The 25,761-nt window shown below is 43.6% G+C and overlaps 1 protein-coding gene across 1 annotated transcript in view; it reads right to left on the bottom strand.

Moving 5' to 3' along the window:
* Nucleotides 1-231: 231 nt before the first annotated feature.
* LOC123397381 (ubiquitin-60S ribosomal protein L40-like) overlaps nucleotides 232-25,761 on the bottom strand; it is a 72,808-nt gene continuing 47,278 nt past the window's right edge. Inside the window, exons 5-7 of the mRNA XM_045091947.1 lie at nucleotides 1,784-2,105; nucleotides 389-455; nucleotides 232-264 (exon numbers count right to left, since the gene is read on the bottom strand). Of these exons, the coding sequence (XP_044947882.1) occupies nucleotides 232-264; nucleotides 389-455; nucleotides 1,784-2,105 (422 nt within the window). The remainder of the gene's footprint in view (nucleotides 265-388; nucleotides 456-1,783; nucleotides 2,106-25,761) is intronic.

Genomic DNA, 25,761 nt, shown 5'->3' on the forward strand with positions numbered 1-25,761 from the left:
GCGACGACACCCGGGAGTCCCGGCACCCTGTAATCCCGTCCATCCAGCGGTATGGCGATTTGTGCTGGCCACTGTACAGCTGCAGACATTTTGCAGCGTCAGAGTAATTAGGCCAGCTTTTTTACGGAGACAAAGAGCGATGGGAGGAAGCTGTAGGATACAGAAAAAAGGTTAGACCGGTCTAACTATATAAGCACTGAAAAATCAATGGATTCAGTGGTGCCCCCCGCTTTAGTAGAGCCTCCAGATCTTCTTTGGCCTCAGCTGTACAGACAGGTTGAGCAAAATACATGCATCAGATCCACCCCTTACTTTTAGTTTTTAAGTTAGCCGCCAAAAAGGATAAAGCCAGCCGGCGAAGAACATGAGAGGGAGAAGTAAGCTTCACCTGGTTGCGATGGCCACACTTCTTCTTGCGACAGTTTGTAGCCCCAGGTGGTAGCCGAGCATAGCACCTGCAGCAGAGACGATCCATGCAGGGTGAAAAAAGGTTCATAGATAACATACTGGTGGAAAAAGGGCCTTTGGTCGCGGTTGCGCAACCGCGACCAAATAGGCGCGACTAAAGGCCCTCCCTTAGTCGCGGTTGCTTAAGAACCGCAACTAAAGGCCCGTCCACGTGGGCGCTAGGCGGCTGTCGGGGCGGAGGACCTTTAGTCGCGGTTCTTCTGGCCAACCGCGACTAAAGGCCGCCGCAGGTTTAGGTAGCCCCCCCTAAACCTGTTTTCTGTTTAATTTGTATTGTTTTATTTCTTTTGTGCTTTATTTTAATTTTAAAGGAGTTTCACATATTCTATGGTTACAAATTTTATTACAATGGGGCAAATAATATACCATTGAAAGCTACAAAAATGCAAAACCTTTACAAGTAGTTTTTACAAACTTTTTTCCGTAGTTTTTACAAACTTTTTTCCGTAGTTTTTACAAATTCTAATAACTGAGAGAGGCGCGCGCGTGCGCGCGCGGCAGTACCGGCCGGCCGGCGGCGTTGAGGGCGGGCGAGCGAGGCGGCGCGCGCGCGGTGGGCGAGGGAGGCCGGTGATAGCGGCCGGCGGCGCCGTACGTGGGCGAGAGGGGGCGGCGTCGAGGGCGAGGGCGACGGCGGGCGGCGGCGGGCGGCGTCGAGGGCGAGGGCGACGGCGGGCGGCGAGGGCGACGGCGGGCGGCGTCGAGGGCGAGGGCGACGGCGGGCGGCGTCGAGGGCGAGGGCGACGGCGGCAGGCCTTCGGCGCGGCAGAGATCGGAGAAGACGAGAAATGGAGGCGACGGTTCGGGCCCTTGTATTTATAGCCCCCCCCCTTTAGTCGCGGTTGGGGAGGCGGCCCGCGACTAACGGGTAACCTTTAGTCGCGGTTGGCCAGACCAACCGCGACTAAAGGGTTTTTTGGCGGGTTTTTGCGTTCCCGCGCGCAACGACCTTTAGTCGCGGTTGGCCAGGCCAACCGCGACTAAAGGTATTTTTCAAAATACTTTTCTTTTTCAAAATCTTAAAAATACAAATAATATACAGGGGATGAGATTTAGTCGCGGTTGGCCACGCCAACCGCGACTAAAGCCCCTCACGTGCACCAGCTGGCCACCGAGCGCCCTGGGCCCAGGCCTTTGGTCGCGGTTCGTCTTCCGAACCGCGACTAAAGAATTCATTAGTCGCGGTTCCTACAGTTTCGCGACTTATGGGGCTGGACGGAAGCCTCTTTTTCTACCAGTGACAGTCCAAAAAATGTTACATACTTGCAGTAGATTCATCATCTCAAGAAAGAAAAAAAGAAAAAGAAAAGCGTGCTTGCGGCAGATCTTCTTATTTGCGTTGTAGCTTTCAGCAAGGACTTTCATGTTTTTTTCCGTGGACCAACCACCCTCGCGGCCGCGAAACCCGCCGGGCAGCTGAAGCAGCAGGTGGAGAGTGGAGTCCTTGTGGACGTCGTAGTCGGCCAGGCTGCGCTCGTCCTCCAGCGGCTTCCCGCCGAAGATGAGCCGCTGCTGCTCCGGCGACACGCCTTCCTCGCCGTCGATCTTGGCCTTGACGTTGCCGATGGTGTCGGTGCTCTCGACATCCAGGATCACCGTCTTCCCCGTCGGCGTCTTCACCAAGATCTGCATCCCGACTGGCTTTCCGTACGTCTACGTGTTTTCTTGTGCTCTTGGTTCGATCGTTGCCGTGAGTTCGGTCGGGCTAATATAGTTTCTGGATTTACCGATTACCGAGGAGGAAACGCGCCCGTCAAGATTCCGAGGACCAAAACTCGCTCTTAGCGTCAAAACGATCCTGAAACATGCACTTGGCCTCGGCCCATTAAGCTCCCGTCCTCGCTATCGATCGCTCTGCTGGCTTGCTCGACTTCTATTTCTTCAGCTCAGCTTCGCTCTGCTGCTACCTAGGGGGGAAAGCATGCCATGGTTTTTTCTGATTTCAATAATTGTTCGTGATAATGAATTTAAAAAGTATTTGAGATTTATATAAAATTCGGGACTTAATAATAAATATTCGTGAATTTTAAACATTGTTCACACCTTTCAAAAAATGTTCACAATTCGTCAATATATATTCTCAAAATGAAATAGCATTTATGAATGGGGACTGCTAGGCGCCGGTGCGTCGGCCGAAAAGTTTCCGCCGATCGCGCCCCACTCGTTTGATGCGAGCCATGTGACCATTGAATCTGGGCAAAAAAAATCTCCTAGGCTTCGTCTTCTACCGGTTGGATCTGCAGCTCCCGCTCGGGGTCCTCGTCGCCGCACCTCCGATCTCCTCCGGTGGCCGTCCTCGTTGCTAGTCCCCACCTTTGCCGGCCATCCTGTCGCCGGTGCACATCCTCTCCGGCCCTCCTCGTCATCGGTCCCCATCCTCGTCGGCTGTCCTCGTTGTCGCCTCAACCCGTGCAACAACTGCACCTGCGGTTGCCGCTCTCACCGGCGACGGTTGTAGCTCCCACTCCGGTTGTAGCTCCACCGCCACCCCTCACCATTCATGCTTGCTAGTCACTAAATGTAATTGCGTCGGCGAGGGCCACCAGTAATTCAACGTTGTTGAATGGATGTAGCAAAAAAGTTCAACGGTAGTAGAAAAATCCAACTATGGTTGCAACAAAATCATCGTCGTCGCCGTCGCGAGGTCGCAACACCGCCTTGATGGATGTAGACAAAAAGTTCACCCGTTGTAGCAAAATGCAACTACGGTTGCAGCAAAAAATTGCCGCAGCCGTCGCTAGGTCGTAGGTCCACCTTGATGGATTTAGCAAAAAAGTTAGCCGGTAATAGCAAAATGCAACAACGGTTGCAGCTTTCCTTGCTGGACAGAGTCGATTGAAGCTTTCTCTTTCTATGGTTGAAGCTTTCCTCGACAGCATTTGAAGCTGTTTTAGATGTTGGTTGCAACATTTGTATACGCGCGGACCCGGCCATGGAGGCATGCGACGAGGACGACAGGCGGAGGCTGGAACCGGCGATGTGGGCGGCCGACGGGGGTGGGAACCAGCGATGCGGGCGGCAGCAGCGCAGGGGCGAGCCGTTGGTGGCACTACAGGAATCAGCTATTTTGATGACATGTATAATCTTTGCCGTCAGCAAATCGTCGGGACAGACGGCCGTCATGGGCAGACGGCAAAGAGCTACTATCGCCAAAAATCACGAAAAGCAGACGGACACGGCAAAAAATAGTTTTGCCGTCAACTATTTGGGTAGATGACGGCAAAGGCACGATTTTTACCGTCTACTTACACTACGGATGACGGCAAAAAAGATGTCCACGGCTCCTGTTAACTGACCCAAACGGCACGCAGTTTTGCCGTCTTGGATTAGCAAGGGCACACGACAAAAATTAGTCTTTGCCGTCAGGTACGTCGTATAGAAGACGGCAAAGACTAAAAACACAGGTGGCCTACCTCCCGCGAGTGGAAAAAGAACACACCGGATTAAAAAAACAACAGCGAGCGCAGCAGCCCCTCCCTCTCGCAACTGGTGGTTCCCTCCTCTGGTGAAAATATCTAGGGTTCACAGCCGCCGGGCCCTCCCCGGCTGCCGCCGTCATCCGTCTGCGCGACATCGTGGGAGGGTAGGCCACCTCCGGTCGGGCCTCCCTCCACCACACCTCCGGTCGGGCCTCCCTCCACCACCGCCAGGGCCCTCCCCGGCCGCCGTCGTCCGTGTGCGCGACATGGCGGGAGGGTAGGCCACCTCCGGTCGGGCCTCCCTCCACCACCGCCAGTGCCCTCCCCGGCTGACGCCGCCGGTGCCCAGCCACCGTCGTCCCTTTGCGTGACATGGCAGGAGGGTAGGCCACCCCGCCGCTCCATTCTCGCGCCACCGCCGGTCGGACCTCCCACATGGATGGCACCTTCACTGTTTAGATCTCGTCCATGTCCATAGCCTGAGAAGTGCTGGTGTGATATCTCGTAGAGTAGATATTATAATGTCGTCGGAAGCTGATATTTGTGCTAATTGAGGTTGAAATATTGGGGCAGTCTCGGTAGTTTGTGTTGTACTATCCAGCTTGCAGGTAGTGCTGCAGTTTGGATTCAATTGGGATTATGCTATTGCACCCAGCCAAATTGCTTCATCAAAGAATAAAAGAGGGAAACGACATGCGTCTTGCGTTTGCATTGCATAACTTCTGAAAACCCAACCCCGTACTGGCTGATGCAGGTACCATGCGATCCACAAGGAAGTGCACGCGTGGTTCAACATTAGCTTCGACCACTTCGGCCGGACATCCACCCCGCAGCAGACAGAGATATGCCAATCGATTTTCAGCAAACTGTTGGACAACAACGTAACTGACTTTCAGAGAACACAATGCAGCAGGTTTGGCGGTTATCTGTCTTATGTTATCATCACACAGGTTCAATTCCTGCGTTTTCTTTTCCTTACACTAGAAGACATGGCATATCTATCATCTGTTGCAGCTCTACTGTGAATCATGCCAAAGGTTCCTGGCGGACAGGTTCGTCGTGGGCTCGTGCCCCGTGGAGGGATGCGTCAACGACACCGCGAGGGGCGATCAGTGCGACAGATGCGGGAGGCTGCTGAATTCGACCGAGCTGATTGACCCCAGATGCATGGCGGGAGGGTCAGTCTGTGTTCCTGAGTGGTGCATCAAGTCTCCCAAAACGAGGGGAACCTGTCGAGCAGAGGTCGTGCATTACTCCATATGGAGTAAGGTAACTAACTTTGGCTTCCCATTTTTCTACCTTCATTGTATGCAACAATTGCTCATAACTTTGGCTTCTCATTATGTAGCACTTGGACAGAAGCTGGTGATGAGGTGTCGGGTAAGTGCCGACACGTGAACGGCGGCATTGGGATCCTCCTTAAGGAGCATTTCCCTGGCATTGTTACTTTGCCAGGGGAGGGCAACGTTCCGGAGGTAGCACGAACTTGGGACCACTACAAAGCCTGTGAGGATGTTGGTACATTCAACAACATTGAGGTTCACAACAAAGCCGAGCGGATCTTTGCCGAAATTTGGGTAATCATTAAGTTTAATTCACACTTTTTTATGCAAGACATAGCTAGTTAATTTCTAATCTCGTTTGATCTCACGTGTATTTGAAGGATTTCTATAGATGCGAGGATGGAAAGTTGGAGGAGGCACAAGTGAACGTCAACATTCACTGTAAGAAGCTTGTGCGCAATATGTTCTATGACGCGCGCATTATTGCCGTCCGTTCTTATAAGGCATCTATGGGCTATAAGATGGCTACTAAGACACCGGCTACGAAAATCTTTCTTACGAAGGGGGAGTACATGCAGGTAAATAAATCACGTTCATCCTTTTTATAAGCTATGTATTTGACCCATTTGAACCCATAGAATGACATAGCAGAATTGTTAATATGCTCTAATTGTTAATATCATGTCATTGTTTTTCTCATATATGATAAACATGAATTATGATGAACCAGTCAAAATGAATCATAACTAGCATTTGCTAGTTCCACAAAAGATTAACCCAACCATGCCATACCATACGATCATGTAACCTAAATGCCTAGTCATCAGTTAGACTACTACGACGACGGCTGGTAGAACATACTCACAAACCAGCGAAATGCAAGCTAATGACCTATCCTTAAATGCCTAGTAATCAGATTAATAATCAGGAGAGAGTTTGCACCTCGTTTAATAGATACTCCCTCCGTTCCAAAATAAGTGTCTTAAGCTTATTACAATTTTGTACTAGAGCTAGTACAAAGTTGAGACAGTTATTTTGGGACAGAGAGAGTAATAAACAGAGGAGGAGTGGGAGGCCTTCGATTTCTCTATTGAGTTTGTTTTATTGTGTTGGTAGTACTCTATTGAGTTTGTTTTATTGTGTTGGTAGTACTGTATTTTGCATGTGACAATGGAAAATCACAGGATTGTGCTGCCGCATGCCATGCTAATCTACTTGAAGTTTTTTAGATCTTTTCCTCGGTGCACGACATCTGGCCGTCCAGCCATGCGTTGGGATGGTAACTTGTCAGGTTTTTGTCCCCCGATCTCTTCTTGTAGGCACAGGCCATAGGAAGGGTAGGCGTAATCGATTGGCACATCTGTTTTGCTTTGGTCTAGACAGAAAATGCAATAATGCATGACCTGTAAATAATAAAATACTAGTCTTGACTTAACGTGACCACTACCTCTATGCACAACTCCACGGACTGTTCTTATGGAGGCCACCTATTCGGACCTGCTCAATAGCCATGCATGTGTGGCCATAAAACATACTCCTTGCCCCCAAAAAATAAGAGATAGCAAGTTCATGAAGCAGATTATGTTTATGTAAGCTGACTTTGGCTATTAAAATTCAATTAGTATCGATCGCTTAGCCCAAAAAATGTCAAGATGTTTTTTTAGGGAAAATGTCAAGATATTTCCCAGGTAATAGAATATTAAAAATGTGCATGCCTATTTTAGGGGTACAGCCAAAAAGAATCTGCTGGTAAGAAGTTTCTGACTTGATACAGCCAAATAGATATATGATCTCTTAATTTCTAAGAGGTAAGAATATTTAAGCGGGGTCATATTTAAAAGGCACCAGTTTATAATATGGAAATATATTCTCAGAACTCTTACATGTTTCGAAAATTGAAAAATCACCATGTGACATATGAATGGAATTGCTACATACAACTTTTTCTTCAAAATAAAATTTGAGAATCAATTGCTACCAATTTGTTTCATATACAAAATTTGGGAATTAAGGTTCAATAAGCATCTACCGGCTATATTCCCAGGTAGTAAGATATTATAAATGTGCGTGCCTATTTTAGTGACAAACAAAAAATAACCTAATTTGGCCCACATCTGTGTAAATGCATGCTAACTTTGCGTGTTTAGATATTTAACAGCGAGCACACAAAAAATGACGAATATGCTGGCAAAACTGCGCATGACCGTTCTGTTCTACTAGCATTAAGCATTAATCAAATTGATTCTCGATGCATGTAATATTTACTTTGACTGATTCACCTGTATGTTGCCAAACTATCATGCGGTCTTCTGCTTTAAATGGATAGCATCAAGGGGGTGACGGGTTGGTCCTGTCCTAGTCGATACATCACATCACACATGTGGACACCTACATCGCCCATAGATTCTGCACTACTACGAATTTTCGCCCAGTAACTTATTATATAACAGCAATGTCTATTAGAACTAACTCTCATTATTGCGGTTGTATTGTCCAATATCATGTGCAGAGATGCTTCTACTATTCTACACATGGAAATGTAGTTTTGCTCTAATTATCTCTATTGCTTAGCCGTATAATACAATATAAAATTGTTCGTGTGTATTAAAAAATTGGTAAATTACCTGGCCCTTTAAATCTTGACATATCTATGTGTATTTGACGAAGGAACTAAAACATGTGGGAGGTGCTCCATTTTTAATAAGTGCCTATTTCTTCTAGTTTTAAACTGACATGTGGGTGGTCCTCTTCCAGGGGCCCTTCCGTTTCCTCGAAGAATCACATTGGCTTGTTCCATCACTTATTTTTGTATTTTTGTTTCTTCTTTTGTCATCGTTATCAATCTATTCCTACTTGTAATGAAACATGTCCGATCATCATGCAGTTGCCAGTTATGTTTTTTATTTGTGAGTCTCCCTGCTTGGAGATTTTCTATGTGTTCCTCAAATTTTATTGTGTGTCAAGAACTGGATAACCTTTATTTATTGTGTGCCAAAATCTGACATATGTGCATGACTTCATCTTGCAGGTTGTCATACGGATGTTCTTTGGACTACGATATTGACATGAAGACATTTATCGTAATGCCAAATTTTACGTAGTAATGCCAAATATTATGACATGGATTATATATATGATGTTATATATATGATGTATATATATGTAGTAATGCCAAATATTATGACATGGATTATGGATGTTATATATATGATGTATGGATTATGGATGTGTTATATGCTGTATGGATTAAGGATGTTATATATATGGTGTATGAATTATGGATGTTATATATATGATGTATGGATTATGTTATATATATATATATATATATATATGATGTATGGATTATGTTATATATATGATGTATGGATTATGTTATATATATATATATGCTCTATGAATTATGTTATATATATACATATGTTGATATATACATATGTTGTATGGATTATGTCATATATATATGCTGTATGAACTATGTCTATTTATGCTCTTTGCTGTCATGTTCATGACAGCAAACAAAATGTCATATTTTGATGTCATGTACACGCTAGGAAGACGGCAAACAATAGACCATATTTTGATGTTATGTACAGGCTAGGAAGACGGCAAAAAATAGACCATATTTTGTTGTCATATATAGGTTACGAAGACGACAAAAAAATGCCATATTTTGCTGTCACGTACGGGGTGAGGAAGATGGCAAAAAAGGCTAGCGTCGTCCGTTAGCTAGGCCTTTTCGTCTTCTGACCATTTTTTTGCCGTCTACCAAAGTAGCTGACGGCAACATAATTCCACTGACGGCAAACATTTTGCCGTCTGCTGTCCCGGCCGCTGACGGCAAAGACGCCCTTTGCGGGCACATGGTCTGACGACATTATTTGCCGTCATGGGCTGACGGCAAAAAATTTGCCGACTGCAATTCGCTCTTTGTCTGTAGCGTCCTGACGACAAAATGCTCGATTCCTGTAGTGTGGGCCCCCTCGGCCATGCGCCCCACCACGCGAGAGAATCGGGCCGCCAGATCAGAGGAGATCGCACGGGTTGCACGCAATGGGACGAACGTTTGGCCGGCGCTCTGGCTCGGAACGTTTCCCTTTATGAATTCACCAAACATTATGACAAATTACAATTTCTCAATTCGCAAAAAAGGGGTGCAACCCTTATTTGTCCTAAAGGCCCATGCAACTACCAGATGTAAGCTTTGCCTATGGGGGCAGGCTCATGGCGCCTCTTTTAATTCTAGGGGGCTCTCAATAAATGTTGGAGCCCTCCTACCTAACTACTTTCCCTTTCAAAGTTTTTCTCTCTTCTCGGTTTAGTTCGGTTTTTCTAGGAAACAATTTGGTTCTCTCTTGTAATTATTTCCAACATCTCTGAGGCCTTTTGGTGATATCCCTTAAAGATCCTAACTCATCTACTACTCTACATATGAAAGGTTCGTAAGCGTGTGAGCCTGCAAGTTCGGTAAAATATAGACATGGCTGAAACACCTATCGTTCAATGATCAATAGAGGATCCACGGACATCCATATTGACTCCTATACTCTCAAGAATCACTAGTAGAAAAAAGGACCTTTGGTTCAGCACATTAGTCTCGGCTAGAGTTGGAACCGGGACTAATATGATCATTAGTCCCGGTTCCATGTTTCATGGGCGTGAGAGGACCTTTAGTCTTGGTTGGTAACACCAACCCAGACTAAATGTCCTACATTAATCTCGGTTTGTGTTACCAACCGGGACTAAAGGCCTTGACCCTTTGGTCCCTGTTGATAAAACTAACCCGGACTAAAGGGTCTAACTTTAGTCTCGGTTGGTATTACCAACCCGGACTAAAGCACACTTTAGTTCCGGTTGATAACTCCAACCCGTACTAAAGGTCCTTCATAGGCTAGCTCAAAAGGAAAGCATCCCATCCAAAGTCACATGTTCTTTGTAGGTGGGGTGGTAAGCTGTGCAGGGCAATACACATGATGTCTTGAGTTTGAATGCTCTGAGTTGTATTGGTGGGGGGCATTATTATTTTAGCCCGCAGGACCATTACTCCCGGTTGTGACAACTGGTACTAGAGTATCATGCATTTAGTCCCGAATCCATAGTTCCGGTTTTGAAAGCAGGGACTAAAGGGGTTTTGGAACCGGGATTATATGCCCTTTTTCTACTAGTGAATTATTATTGAGTGAACTTATACCTATTGTACGCTATGTCTTTTGCTTTGCAATACTTCATAAAACTCGTGGTTAGATATGTCAGCATCCCCGTGAGTCAAACACATGATCACTACGCGAGTCTACTCGTTGCCAGTTTTATTCTCATTCTCGTTCTTATGTTTCGGAATCCCCATGAGTAAGGCACGCCATTTTGGGCTAACAATGATGGACTCCATCATGCTGAGAGGTCCCTAAGAATATCTCCCATCACAAGATGAGAAAATCCCACTCTCGAGCTATCAAGTCTCTTGTCATATGTTTTCGATGAACCCGTAAGTTGCCACTATGATCATCCTATTACGGTTGGTGTTTGATGTGCCCTCAAGTGCATCATCCAGTATGAACTGACTTGATACTCTCATGGTATAAGAAATTGCACATACGTTAACTTTCCCATGTTATGCACTATATATAGACTTGTTAGGAAATGATTTCTTAGTTATCACGTACAACTTGGGTCAACTCAAGTGTTCTTCTAATATCATGCCCACAATGTTGCCCGCATCAGTTTTACACTTAACTCATGCCTATGAGCAGGAATATATAACAAATTATGCAACACTTGAGCTATAGATAGAGGCAAGACTAGGAATCTATTTTACCAATCATAATTCTACACATGCACACGAGTTTTCCTCTGAGACTCTTGGTATTTCTAGACTCAGGAACCATGGCAGCTGTAGCATAACATTTCAACATTGATCATAGACTTGGATTTTTTTTAAATTACAATTACCTCTAGGGAATATTTGATTGGAGTAATATTAAGGCCACATGCAAGTGGGGAAGGTTTTCCGACCCTCCCTCGCCCTGCTTCGGACGAAACACTAATTCATGGGGCTCAGATTGTCTAGGGTGTTGCCAGCTTTGAAAGGGGAAAGACCATGGGTCCTTTCTCTTTTTTTGCATTAGGGTAAGCCATAGGGACATGTAAAACCAATATTGATCCCAAGTACTCACAAGATTCCATCTCGCCCTTTGAAGTGTGGGACTCGAACTCTAAGTCCACAACCTTCATGGGTGATAGTGTTGTTTGTGAAGAAATTTCCACATCAAAGTTTTGTATTAATTGGATATTTCCAAAACACACCGCCCTTGTATACATACATTAGGGCAACATGCAAGTGCGGGAGGTTTTCCGACCCTCTCTCACATAGTTTTGGATGAAACCCCCATCCATAGGGTCCACATGGTCTAGGGCTTTGACCAACTTTGAAAGGGGGTAGACCACGGGTCATTTTGCTCTGTTTGTGTTAGGGTAGATCGTAGTGACATTTGAAACCAAGATTTATTCATTTTTCCCATGTATTCATAAGATTCCCTATCGCCACCTCGAAGTGTGGCATACGCACTCTAACTCAAGAACCTTCATGGACGATAGTCCTATTCGTTTAGTAAGTGCCACATCGAAGTTGTGTATTAGATATTGTTGGAAATATGCCCTGGAGGCAATAATGAAATGGTTATTATCATATTTCCTTGTTCATGATAATTGTTTATTGTTCATCCTATAATTGTATTAACAGGAAACAGTAATACATGTGTGAATAAATAGATCACAATGTGTCCCTAGCAAGCCTCTAGTTGGCTAGCTCGTTGATCAATAGATGATCATGGTTTCCTGATCATGGACATTAGATGTCATTGATAACGAGATCACATCATTGGGAGAATGATGTGATGGACAAGACCCAATCCTAAGCATAGCTCTAGATCGTATTGTTCGTATGCTAAAACTTTTCTAATGTCAAGTGTCTTTTCCTTCGACCGTGAGATTGTGCAACTCCCGGATACCGTAGGAGTGCTTTGGGTGTATCAAACGTCACAACGTAACTGGGTGACTATAAAGGTGCACTACGGGTACCTCTCAAAGTGTCTGTTGGGTTGGTACGAATCGAGATCGGGATTTGTCACTCCGTATGACGGAGAGGTATCTCTGGGCCCACTCGGTATAACATCATCATGAGCTCAATGTGACTAAGGAGTTAGTCACAGGATGACGTGCTACGGAACGAGTAAAGAGAATTACCGGTAACGAGATTGAACAAGGCATATGTATACCGATGATCGAATCTCGGGCAAGTTTTATACCGACAGACAAAGGGAATTGTATACGGGATTGATTGAATCCTTGACATCGTGGTTCATCCGATGAGATCATCGTGGAACATGTGGGAACCACTGATACGTCTCAAACGTATCTATAATTTTTGATAGTTTCATGTTGTTATCTTGTCAACTTTGGATGTTTTATTTACCTTTTATATCTTTTTTGGGACTAACTTATTAATTCAGTGCCAAGTGTCAGTTCCTATTTTTCTGTGTTTTTGACTCTTTTCAGATCTGATTATGAAACGGAGTCCAAACAGAATAAAATCCCCGAAATAATTTTTTCCCGAATAGAAGAAGATCAGGGGACTTGAGGGCCAAGGCAGGGGGCCCATAGGGAGCCCACAAGCCCTGTTGTCGCGGCCAGGGGGGCCCGCGGCAACCAGGCTTGTGGCTTCCCTGGCGCTCCCCTGCCCTAGTTCTTTAGCCTATAAATTCCCTAAAATCGCAGAAAAAATCAGGGCATCCACGAAACCACTTTTCCGCCGCCACAAGCTTCCGTTTCCACGAGATCTCATCTAGAGACCCTTCCCGGTGCCTTGCCGGAGGGGACTTTGGAGTTGGAGGGCTTCTACATCAACATCATCGCCTCTCCAATGACTCGTGAGTAGTACACTTCAGACCTACCGGTCCGTAGTAAGTAGCTAGATGGCTTCTTCTCTCTCTTGGATCTTCAATACAAAGTTCTCCATGATCTTCATGGAGATCTATCCGATGTAATCCTCTTTGGCGGTGTGTTTGTCGAGATCCGATGAATTGTGGATTTGTGATCAGATTATCTATGAATTATATTTGAGTCTTTGCTGATTTCTTATATGCATGATTTGATATCCTTGTAAGTCTCTCCGAGTCTTGGGTTTTGTTTGGCCAACTAGATCTATGATTCTTGCAATGAGGAGAAGTGCTTGGTTTTGGGTTCATACCGTGCGGTGACCTTTCCAAGTGACAGCAGGGGCATCAAGGCACGCATCGTGTTGTTGCCATCAAGGGTAATAAGATGGGCTTTCATCATAGATTTGAGATTGTCCATCTACATCATGTCATCTTGCTTAAGGCGTTGCTCTGTTCTTGTGAAGTCAATACACTAGATGCATGCTCGATAGCGGTCGACGTGTGGAGTAATAGTAGTAGATGCAGAAAGTATCGGTCTACTTGTTTTGGACGTGATGCCTATAGATATGATCATTGCCATAGATAACATCATGACTTTGTGCGGTTCTATCAATTGCTCGACAGTAATTCGTTCACCCATCATCTACTTGCTTTCATGAGAAAAGCCACTAGCGAACACTACGGCCCCCGGTTCTATTCACAACTATCGTCTCCACTTTTACTTTGCTTTGTTTACTTTTTGCTTTCAGTTCTCACTTTGCAAACAATCTATAAGGGATTGACAACCCCTTCATAGCGTTGGGTGCAACTCTTTGTGTTTGTGTAGGTACTTGTGACTTGAACGCTCCTCCTACTGGACTGATACCTTGGTTCTTAAACTGAGGGAAATACTTACCGCCGCTGTGCTACATCACCCTTTCCGCTTCGAGGGAACACCAACGCAAGGCTCCAAGGCCGCGGGGGAATCCTTTGCATATTTGCCAAGGAAGTCCCTAAAGGCGTAGCCCGTAGCAGAAGGATTCCTAGCGCCGTTGCCAGGGAAGGTCTTTTGTTTCCGTGGCAGAAGTATTTCTGGCGCCGCTTGCCGAGGAGTATCAAGACAAGAATAATCTCCCGTCAACAAGCCTATTTCTGGCGCCGTTGCCGGGGAGGAGAGATCAAGTCAAGATCTATCCAAGTAGGTGTCGCAAACTCATCTCCTGCATTTACCTTTTTTGCCAGTTGCCTCTCGTTTTCCTCTCCCCCACTTCACATTTGTCGTTTTCTTTTGCCTTTCTCCTTTGCCGTTTTCATTTGCCTTTTTGCCTTTCTCCTTTGCCGTTTTCATTTGCCTTTTGCCGTTTTCCTTTGCCAGTTTTCTTGCTTGCTTGTGTTCTTGTATGTTTGTTGAAGTCATCATGGCTGAAAACACCGAACTTTGCGAATTCTCGAGTACTAATAATAATGATTTTATTAGTACTCCGATTGCTCCCGCCACTAGGGCGGAATCTTATGAAATCAACGTTGCCTTGCTGAATCTTGTTATGAAAGAGCAATTCTCTGGCCTTCCTAGTGAAGATGTCGCATCCCATCTCAATACTTTCATTGAAATTTGTGATATGCAAAAGAAAAGAGATGTGGATAACGATGTTGTTAAGTTGAAGCTTTTTCCTTTCTCGTTGCGAGATCGTGCGAAAACTTGGTTTTCTTCTTTGCCTAAAAATAGTATCGATTCTTGGGATAAGTGCAAAGATGCTTACATATCCAAGTATTTTCCGCCGACTAAGATTATCTCTCTCCGTAACGATATCATGAATTTCAAGCAACTTGATCATGAGCACGTTGCACAATCTTGGGAGAGGATGAAGTTAATGATTAGAAATTGTCCCGCTCATGGCTTGAGTTTGTGGATGGTTATACAAATCTTTTACGCTGGTTTGAATTTTGCTTCTCGCAATATCTTGGACTCCGCCTCAGGTCGAACGTTCATGGAAATCACGTTAGGAGACGCTACAAAACTCCTAGACAATATGATGACCAACTACTCTCAGTGGCACACTGAAAGGTCACCTGCTAGCAAAAAGGTACACGCTATAGAAGAAATTAACTCGCTTAGTGCTAAGATGGACGAGTTGATGAATTTGGTTAGTAGTAGAAATGCTCCTTTAGATCCTAATGACATGCCACTATGTTCCTTGATTGAGAGTAGCAACGCTAGTTTGGACGTTAATTTTGTTGGTAGGAACAATTTCGGCAACAACAATGCTTTTAGAGGAAACTATGTTCCTAGGCCTTTTCCTAGTAACTCCTCTAACAATTATGGCAATTCCTACAACAACACTTATGGAAATCATAACAAATTACCCTCTGATTTAGAGAGTAATATCAAAGAGTTCATCAACTCTCAAAAGATTTTCAATGCGTCCATAGAGGAAAAACTACTCAAAGTAGACGATTTGGCTAAGAGCGTTGATAGGATGTCTTGTGATATTGATGCTTTGAAAGTTAGATGTGCTCCTCCCAAGGCCATCTTGGATGAAACTTTAAAAGCTATGCGTGTCCCCATGAATGAGAGCAAAGAAAGAACCGCCAAAATTCGCGGTTGGCATGAATGGTTTAGAAGGGTGCGTTCTAGTGATGCAAATCACGAAGATCTTAAAGTGCTTGGTGTGACTCCTATTGAATCTTTTTTTGCGTGTCAAACCTATTGATGAAGGGGCTGGATATGAATCCACTTTGGTTGAAAAACGCCCCAATGATTCGAAGTCCACCTATCTTGATGATAAAGGGGTGGAGAGTGGAGTAGAAGAAATCAAAATATTGGGTAGTAATGAAACTCCCACTTTGGATTTCAAGGAATTCAATTATGATAGTTGCTCCTTGTTTGAATGCATTTCCTTGATGCAATCCATTGCAAACTCTCCACATGCTTATAGCCAAAGCAAAGCCTTTACCGCTCATATCATAGATGCTATGATGAAATCTCTTGAAGAGAAACTCGAATTAGAAGTCTCTATACCTAGAAAACTTCATGATGAGTGGGAACCTACTATCAAAATCAAGATCAAAAACTATGAATGCAATGCTTTGTGTGATTTGGGTGCTAATGTTTCTGCAATTCCAAAGTCTTTATGTGATATTCTTGGTTTTCATGAGATTGAAGAGTGTTCTCTTAATTTGCATCTTGCGGATTCTACTATCAAGAAACCCATGGGAAGGATCAATGATGTTCTTATTGTTGCAGATAAGAACTATGTACCTGTGGATTTCATTGTACTTGACATAGATTGCAATCCTTCATGTCCCATTATTCTTGTTCTACCTGAGTAGTAATCATAGAATCATGTTTACTCAGAAGCTTCAGATCATTGACATTTCTGTGTACACAAGCACTTAAATGACTAAGCATACGAGTACTTTGTTCCAATTGTCTGCTAACATAATCATTGAAACTCTGTTGTTTGGCAACAAAGTTGTGAAATTCATCAAAGCATAGGCTAGCAGGTTTGTCAAAAGGAATATCACTCTCATTGAATCTACGCAGAGAATTCACCTCTACTACTTGTATCGGGTTATTGAGACCATGGATCTCTTCGATAGGCGGTAGATTTTTGACTTCTTCAGATCTAATGCCTTTCTCTTGCATAGATTTCTTGGCTCCTTGCATATCTTCGGGGCTGAGGAATAGAATACCTCTTTTCTTAGGAGTTGGCTGATGACCCACAAGTATAGGAGATCAATCGTAGTCCTTTCGATAAGTAAGAGTGTCGAACCCAACGAGGAGCAGAAGGCTCTCATAAACAGTTTTCAGCAAGGTAATAACTGCAAGCACTGAAAGTAGAGGTAACAAGTGATGGTGTAGCAAGGTGAAACGTAGCAAGTGAAAAGTTACAAGTAACAAGTAGTAGCAACGGTGCAGCAAAGTGGCCCAATCCCTTTTGTAGCAAGGGACAAGCCTGAACAAAGTCTTATAGGAGGAAAAACGCTCCCGAGGACACACGGGAATTTCTGTCATGCTAGTTTCATCATGTTCATCTGATTCGCGTTCGTTACTTTGATAGTTTGATATGTGGGTGGACCGGCGCTTGGGTACTGCCCTTACTTGGACAAGCATCCGACTTATGATTAACCCATCTCGCAAGCATTCGCAACTACGAAAGAAGAATTAAGACAACGTCTAACCATAGCATTAAACTAGTGGATCCAAATCACTAGAAGTAATAAGGAAAGAGAGGTTCACATATAAATATATCATCTTAGACACTTTCTATAATTGTGAGCACTCACCAAACTATTACATGCCTAGAAGTAGATGTTGGACAAGGAAGACAACATAATGAACTGTGTTTGCTTGGTTCCAAACAATGTTATATGATTAGAGATCCCTTAGCATGTGACGATTGCTTCCACCTCATATTAGCCAAAACTCCCGCACCAAGTAGAGATACTACTTGTGCATCCATAAACCTTCAACCCAGTTTTGCCATGAGTGTCCACCATACCTATCTATGGATTGAATAAGATCCCTCAAGTAATTTGTCATCGGTGCAAGCAATAAAAATTTCTCTCGAATATGTATGATCTATTAGTGTGTGGAAAATAAGCTTTGTACGAACCTGTGATGAGGAAGACATAAAAGCGATAGACTGCATAATAAAGTTCTTTATCACAGGAGGCAATATAAAGTGACATTCCTCCGCACTAAGAGGACACACATCCAAACCTCAAAAGCGCATGACAACCTCTGCTACCCTCTGCGAAGGGCCTATCTTGTACCTTTACTTTTTGCCCTTGTAAGAGTCATGGTGATCTTCACCAATTCCTTATTTAGCCTTTTTCTTGGTGAATGTCATATGCTTGGGTAAGATCTGTATTCATATATCAACTAGGAGCTAAGTACTTATGCTTTACTATTGTTGACTTTACCCTTGAGGTAAATGGTTGGGAGGCAAACTATAAGCCCCTATCTTTCTCTGTGTCCAACTGAAACTTCGATACCATGAGTACCACGTGAGTTGTAACAATTGTGGAAAACAAAAGAGATGATTGAGTATGTGGATTTGCCTTACAAGCTCTTATTTGACTCTTTCCGATGTTATGATAAATTGCAATTGTTTCAATGACTTTGGACGGTTGTTGGCCACTTCTCGGTAAGGTTTTTATTTCATACTTTTCTTTGTGAAGGAATTGTTACTTTCCCATAAGAATCTCTATGATGCATTGATGTTCTATGTGTGATCATGATGCCCTCATGTCCGTATGTTGTTTTATCGACACCTTCATCCCTAAACATGTGGACATGTTTTGGGTCTTGGTTTTCGCTTGACGACAAGCTAGGTCTAAGCTTGGAGGAGTTGATACGTCCATTTTGCCTCATGCTTTCATGTCGATATTTATCGCTTTATGGACTGTTATTATACTTTGTGGAACCTTACTTATGCCTTTTCTCTCTTATTTTGCAAGGTTTATTTGAACAGGGAGAATACCGGCAGCTGGAATTCTGGACTGGAAAAGGAACAAGTCTGAGTCCTCTATTCTGTGCAACTCCAAATGCCCTGAAAATCAACGTGGATTTTTTTTGGATTTTATAAAAAATACTGGGCGAAAGAAGTGTCACAGGGGAGCAACCAGGGGCCCACAAGCCTGGTTGCCGCGGCCTACCCCCTGGTCGCGGGAACAGGGCTTGTGGGAACCCTGGCGGCCCACTGGCCCCCCTCTTTTGCTATATGAAGGGTTTCATCCGGAAAAAAATAAGGGTGGAGCTTTTTCGTGGATTCTCCGCCGCCACGAGGCGGAACTTGAGCAGATCCAATCTAGAGCTCCGGCAGGACGATCCTGCCGGGGAAACTTCACTCCCGGAGGGGGAAATCGTCGCCATCGTCATCACCAACACTCCTCTCATCGGAGGGGAGGCATCTCCATCAACATCTTCATCAGCACCATCTCCTCTCCAATCCCTAGTTCATCTCTTGTAACCAATCTCCGTCTCGCGACTCCGATTGGTACTTGTAAGGTTGCTAGTAGTGTTGATTACTCTTTGTAGTTGATGCTAGTTGGATTACTTGGTGGAAGAGTTTATGTTCAGATCCTTGATGCTATTCGTTACACCTCTGATCATGATTATGATTATGCTTTGTGAGTAGTTACTTTTGTTCCTGAGGTCATGGGATAAGTCATGCTAATAATAGTCATGTGAATTTGGTATTCGTTCGGTGTTTTGATATGATGTATGTTGTTTTTCCTCTAGTGGTGTTGTGTGAACGTCGACTACATAACACTTCACCATATTTGGTCCTAGAGGAAGGCATTGGGGAGTAGTAAGATGGGTTGCTGGAGTGACAGAAGCGTAAACCCCAGTCTATGCGTTGCTTCGTAAGGGGCTAATTTGGATCCACTAGTTTAATGCTATGGTTAGACGTTGTCTTAATTCTTCTTTCGTAGTTGCGGATGCTTGCGAGAGGGGTTAATCATAAGTTGGATACTTTTCCAAGTAAGGGCAGTACCCAAGCACCGGTCCACCCACATATCAAACTATCAAAGTAACGAACGCGAATCACATGAACATGATGAAACTAGCATGACAGACATTCCCGTGTGTCCTCGGGAGCGTTTTTCCTCTTATAAGACTTTGTTCAGGCTTGTCCCTTGCTACAAAAGGGATTGGGCCACTTGCTGCACCGTTGCTACTACTTGTTACTTTTTACTTTTCGCTTGCTACGTTTCACCTCACTACACCATAACTTGTTACTGCTACTTTCAGTGCTTGTAGTTATTACCTTGTTGAAAACCGTTTATTAGAGCCTTCTCCTCCTCGTTGGGTTCGACACTCTTACTTATTGAAAGGACTACGATTGGTCCCCTATACTTGTGGGTCATCACAATACATCATAAAGATTCCAATGGGAAAGTAACAATTCCTTCACAAGGCAAAGTATGAAACAAAAACCTTACCGAGAAGTAGCCAACAACAGTCCATAGTCATTGAAGCAATTGCAATTTATCATAACATCAGAAATAAGAACTTGTAAAGCAAACCCACATACTCAATCATCTCTTTTGTTTTCCACAATTGTTACAACTCACGTGGTACTCATGATATCAAAGTTTCAGGTGGACACAGAGGAAGATAGGGGCTTATAGTTTTGCCTCCCAACCATTTACCTCAAGGGTAAAGTCAACAATAATAAAGCATAAGTACTCATCTCCAAGTTGATATATGAATATAGATCTTTCCCAACCATGTGACGGTAGCCAAGACAAAGGCAAAATAGGGAATTGGTGAAGATCATCATAACTCTTACAAGGGCAAAAAGTAAAGGTACAAGATAGGCCCTTCGCAGAGGGAAGCAGAGGTTGTCATGCGCTTTTGAGGTTTGGATGTGTGTCCTCTTAGTGCGGAGGAACGTCACTTTATATTGCCTCCTGTGATAAAGAACTTTATTATGCAGTTTGTCGCTTTTATGTCTTCCTTATCACAGGTTCGTATAAAGCTTATTTTCCACACACTAATAGATCATACATATTAGAGAGCAATTTTTATTGCTTGCACCGATGACAACTTACTTGAGGGATCTTATTCAATCCATAGATAGGTATGGTGGACTCTCATGGTAAAACTGGGTTGGAGGTTTATGGATGCACAAGTAGAATCTCTACTTGGTGCGGGAGTTTTGGCTAATATGAGGTGGAAGCAATCGTCACATGCTAAGGGATCTCTAATCATATAACATTGTTTGGAACCAAGCAAACACAATTCATTATGTTGTCTTCCTTGTCCAACATCTACTTCTAAGCATGTAATAGTTTGGTGAGTGCTCACAATTGTAGAATGTGTCTAAGATGATATATTTATATGTGAACCTCTCTTTCCTTATTACTTCTTATTAATTGCAACAATGACTGAGGTCTATGTTGGTTTATTCTCAACAAGTTTCAATCATCATACTTGTTATATGTGAAGCTATCACTTTCCATAAGATCATCTCATGATCTTTCATGCTATCGTTCTTTTCATACTTTTGATCATGGCACAAAACAAAGCCCTTGACTAAGGTACTCTTTATTATATACCTCGCAAGCTTGAATACATCGGGGGAGACACAAAGCAAAAGACTCAAACTAAACACTAAAGACTTATTCCACTAAGAGAAGAAATAAAAACTGAAAAGGAAAGAACTAAAACAAAGGTAAAAGCAAAAGATATAAAGGTGATACGATACCAGGGCAACTCCCACAAGCTTGGCAAAAGCCAAGGGGATTGCCCATGCCAATGCTTAGTTGTCTTCCTTTGGTGGTGATGGTGGTGGAGTTTTTGAAACAGTCTTGAGCTTGTCTAATTTCCACTTGAGCATAAAGTTCTGCTCCCTCAGATCGTCATTTTCCCCCTCAAGCTTCAACACTCTATGGCAAAGTTCCTGCTTACTCTCCTGCAAGAAACGAGAAGGGATAAATATGGTCTTAGGCTTCTTCCTGGAGTTGGGGAGGCTTGACTTCTTGAACTCCACATGGGTGTTTGCAGGTTGAGGTAGAGGAGCCTCCTCCTCGTCAGAGCTTGTTTGCTCCTTCCCCTTTGGTTCATGGTCCTCTTCCTCATCTGTGGTCCAACCATAAGGCTCTAAGTCCCCATTAATCCTGGAGTTAGCACGGTCGTCGGCCACATAGATCTCTTCTTCTAAATCTTGAGAAGACATCTTGACCTAAATCTGCGGCAGACAACAGCTCAAACGAAAACAGAGGAAAACTGTGTGATACGGAGATCAAAACCCTCAGGCGTATATATAATGATTTTTTCTGGACCAGAAGAAGTGCTCCGCAAGAAAACGGAGTCCGGGAGGCACACGAGGTGCCCACAAGCCCTGTAGCCGCCGCCAGGGGGGTAGGTGGCGGCTACCAAGCTTGTGGCCGCCTCGTGCGCTCTCCAGACTGTTTTTTATTTTTCTAATTTTCCAAAAATTCCAAAACGGAGGAAATTTCCTATTGGAAAAGCTTCGGAGTCCAATTACTTACCGAAACACATACCTCTTCGTTTTCAGGGTCAGAAACAGGCTGATAAACATCCCTTATGTACTCCTTTGGAGTTATGAGATTGATGATATTGGTCTCAACATTTATGGGAGTACCAGAGATATAATGCTTGATTCTTTGCCCATTTACCACTCTAGGAAATTTTCCTTCCGTGTTATTGATTTTTATGGCACCGGAACGATATACTTCCTCGACAATGTAAGGACCTTCCCATTTAGAGAGAAGCTTGCCTGCGAAGAATCTTAAGCGAGAATTGTATAGCAGTACATAATCACTTACATTGAACTCTCGTTTCTGTATTCTTTTATCGTGCCATCTCTTAACCTTTTCCTTGAACAACTTGGCATTCTCATATGCCTGGGCCCTCCATTCATCTAATGAGCTGATATCAAACAACCGCTTCTCACCGGCAAGTTTGAAAATCGAAGTTAAGCTCTTTGATTGCCCAATAAGCCTTATGTTCTAGCTCAAGAGGTAAATGACAGGCCTTACCGTAAACCATTTTATACGGTGACATGCCCATGGGATTCTTATAAGAAGTCCTATAAGCCGATAGTGCATCGTCAAGTTTACTAGACCAATTCTTTCGAGATATATTGACAATCTTTTGTAAGATCAATTTGATCTCCCTATTACTCAACTCCACTTGACCACTAGACTGAGGATGATAAGGAGATGCAACTCTATGGTTGACATCATACTTAGCAAGCATCTTGCGGAAAACACCATGAATGAAGTGTGAACCGCCATCAGTTATCAGATATCTAGGGACTCCAAATCTTGGGAAAATGACTTCTTTAAGCATCTTAATGGAGGTGTGATGATCAGCATTTCTAGTGGGGATAGCTTCTACCCACGTAGTGACGTAATCCACAGCAACTAAGATGTGAGTGTACCCATTGGAACTCGGGAAGGGTCCCATATAATCAAAGCCCCAGACATCAAAGGTTCAATGACAAGTAAATAGTTCATAGGCATTTCCTGACGTTTACTGATGTTCCCTATTCTTTGGCATTCGTCACAAGACAAGACAAACTTACGGGCATCCTTAAAGAGAGTGGGCCAATAGAAACCTGATTGCAATACCTTATGAGCAGTTCTATCTCCAGCATGGTGTCCTCTGTAGGCTTCGGAATGACACTTCTGCAGGATCTGTCCCTGTTCATGTTCAGGCACACAACGTCTAATAACACCATATACTCCGTCCTTATAAAGGTGAGGATCATCCCAAAAGTAGTGTCTCAAATCAAAGAAGAATTTCTTCTTTTGTTGGTAGGTGAAACTAGGTGGTATGTATTTGGCCACGATATAATTGGCGTAATCAGCATACCACGGTGCACTATGTGAGGTACGGATGACATTCAATTACTCATCAGGAAAGCTGTCATCAATAGGTCGTGGGTCATCAAGGACATTCTCTAGACTGGACAAGTTATCTTCCACAGGGTGATGAGCACCCTTTCGGTCAACAACGTGCAAATCAAATTCCTGTAGCAGGAGAACCCATCTGATTAGCCTAGGCTTAGCGTCCTTCTTCTCCATAAGGTACTTAATAGCAGCATGATCAGAGTGAATAGTGACTTTGGGGTCAACTATATAAGATCTGAACTTTTCACATGCAAACACGACTGCTAAAAACTCCTTTTCTGTAGTAGCATAGTTTCTTTGGGCACTGTCTAGAGTTTTACTAGCGTAGTGAATAACATTCAACTTCTTGTCAACTCTTTGTCCTAGAACAGCACCAACAGCATAATCACTAGCGTCGCACATGATTTCAATGGGCAAGTTCCAGTCAGGTGGTTGAACAATAGGTGCGGTTATCAAGGCCTTCTTAAGTATTTCGAAAGCTTCCTCACAATCCTCATGAAAAACAAAAGGAACATCCTTCTGCAAGAGGTTGGTAAGAGGCCTAGAAATCTTAGATAAGTCTTTAATGAACCTTCTATAGAAACCAGCATGGCCTAGGAAACTTTGTATACCTCTGATATCTGTGGGGCAAGGCATTTTATCAATTGCATCAACCTTAGCCTTATCAACTTCAATGCCTCTTTCAGAAATTTTATGTCCTAAGACGATGCCTTCATTATCCATAAAGTGGCACTTCTCCCAATTCAAGACGAGGTTGGTATCTTTGCATCTCTGTAAGACTCGATCAAGGTTGCTGATGCAATCATCAAAGGAAGACCCGTAAACGGAGAAGTCATCCATGAAAACCTCGACAATCTTTTCACAAAAGTCAGAGAATATAGCCATCCTACATCTTTGAAAGGTGGCAGGTGCATTGCATAAGCCAAAAGGCATACGTCAATAAGCAAAGGTACCGAAGGGGCAGGTGAAAGTGGTTTTCTCCTGATCAGATTGTGCAACAGGTATTTGCGAGAAACCTGAATGACCGTCTAGAAAGCAGAAGTGTGTGTGTTTGGGTAGCCTTTCTAGCATTTGGTCGATAAACAACAAGGGATAATGGTCTTTCCTGGTTGCCTTGTTCAGTTTCCGGAAGTCTATCACCATCCTATAGCCAATAATAATCCTTTGTGGGATTAATTCATTCTTATCATTAGGAACTACGGTGATACCTCCCTTCTTAGGTACGCAATGTACTGGACTTACCCAATCACTATGAGCAACAGGATAAATGATTCCTGCTTCCAGAAGCTTTAATATTTCTTTTCTCACGACCTCTTTCATCTTAGGATTTAATCTCCTTTGATGATCAGCAACTGGTTTGAAGTCAGGATCAGTTTTAATCTTGTGCTGCCATAGAGTGGGACTAATACCCTTAAGATCATCAAGAGTATATCCAATAGCCGCACGGTGCTTCCTCAAAGTTTTTAGTAACTTCTTCTCTTCGTGATTCGAGAGGAGAGCACTAATAATAACAGGATATATCTCCTTCTCATCAGGATAGGCATACTTAAGAGTATCAGGAAACTGTTTAAGTTCGAACATAGGATCACCCTTCGGTGGGGGAGGATCCCCAAGCAGTTCAACACGCAGATTATTCTTGAGAATAGGATATTGTTCTAAGACAATTTTATCTATCTCATCTCTTTCATCCATATGCATATCATTTTCCTGCTCAAGCAGATATTTCTCTAAAGGATCCGTAGGAGGTACAGCAATAGAGGCAAGAGCAATGATTTCATCCCTACCACACGATTCTTTTTCATGGGGTTGTCTTCCAAACTTGGAGAAGTTAAATTCATGAGACACACCCTCGAAACTAACAGTGGCAGTCTGCTTAATGCAATCAATGTGAGCATTGACAGTGTTGAGAAACGGTCTACAAAATATGATGGGACAAAAGCTATCTTGCGCAGTAGCAAGGACAAGGAAATCAATAGGATACTTCGTCTTACCACACAGGACTTCTACGTCTCTCACAATTCCCACAAGGCAGATAGTGTCTCTATTAGCTAGCGTAATAGTGACATCAATGGGTTCTAACTCAGCAGGTGCAATCTCATCTTTGATTTCATCATATAGGGAACGGGGTATTGCACTAACACTAGCACCCATATCACATAAACCATGATAACAGTGATCTCCTATCTTGACAGAAACAACGGGTAGGCCAACTACAGGTCCGTATTTGTCTTTCGCGTGAGGTTTAGCAATTCTAGCAGAGTGCTTTGATAACATGCTCGTCTATGTCTT

This window comes from Hordeum vulgare, chromosome 5H (genome assembly GCF_904849725.1).
Source record: "Hordeum vulgare subsp. vulgare chromosome 5H, MorexV3_pseudomolecules_assembly, whole genome shotgun sequence".
NCBI classification, from domain to species: domain Eukaryota; kingdom Viridiplantae; phylum Streptophyta; class Magnoliopsida; order Poales; family Poaceae; genus Hordeum; species Hordeum vulgare.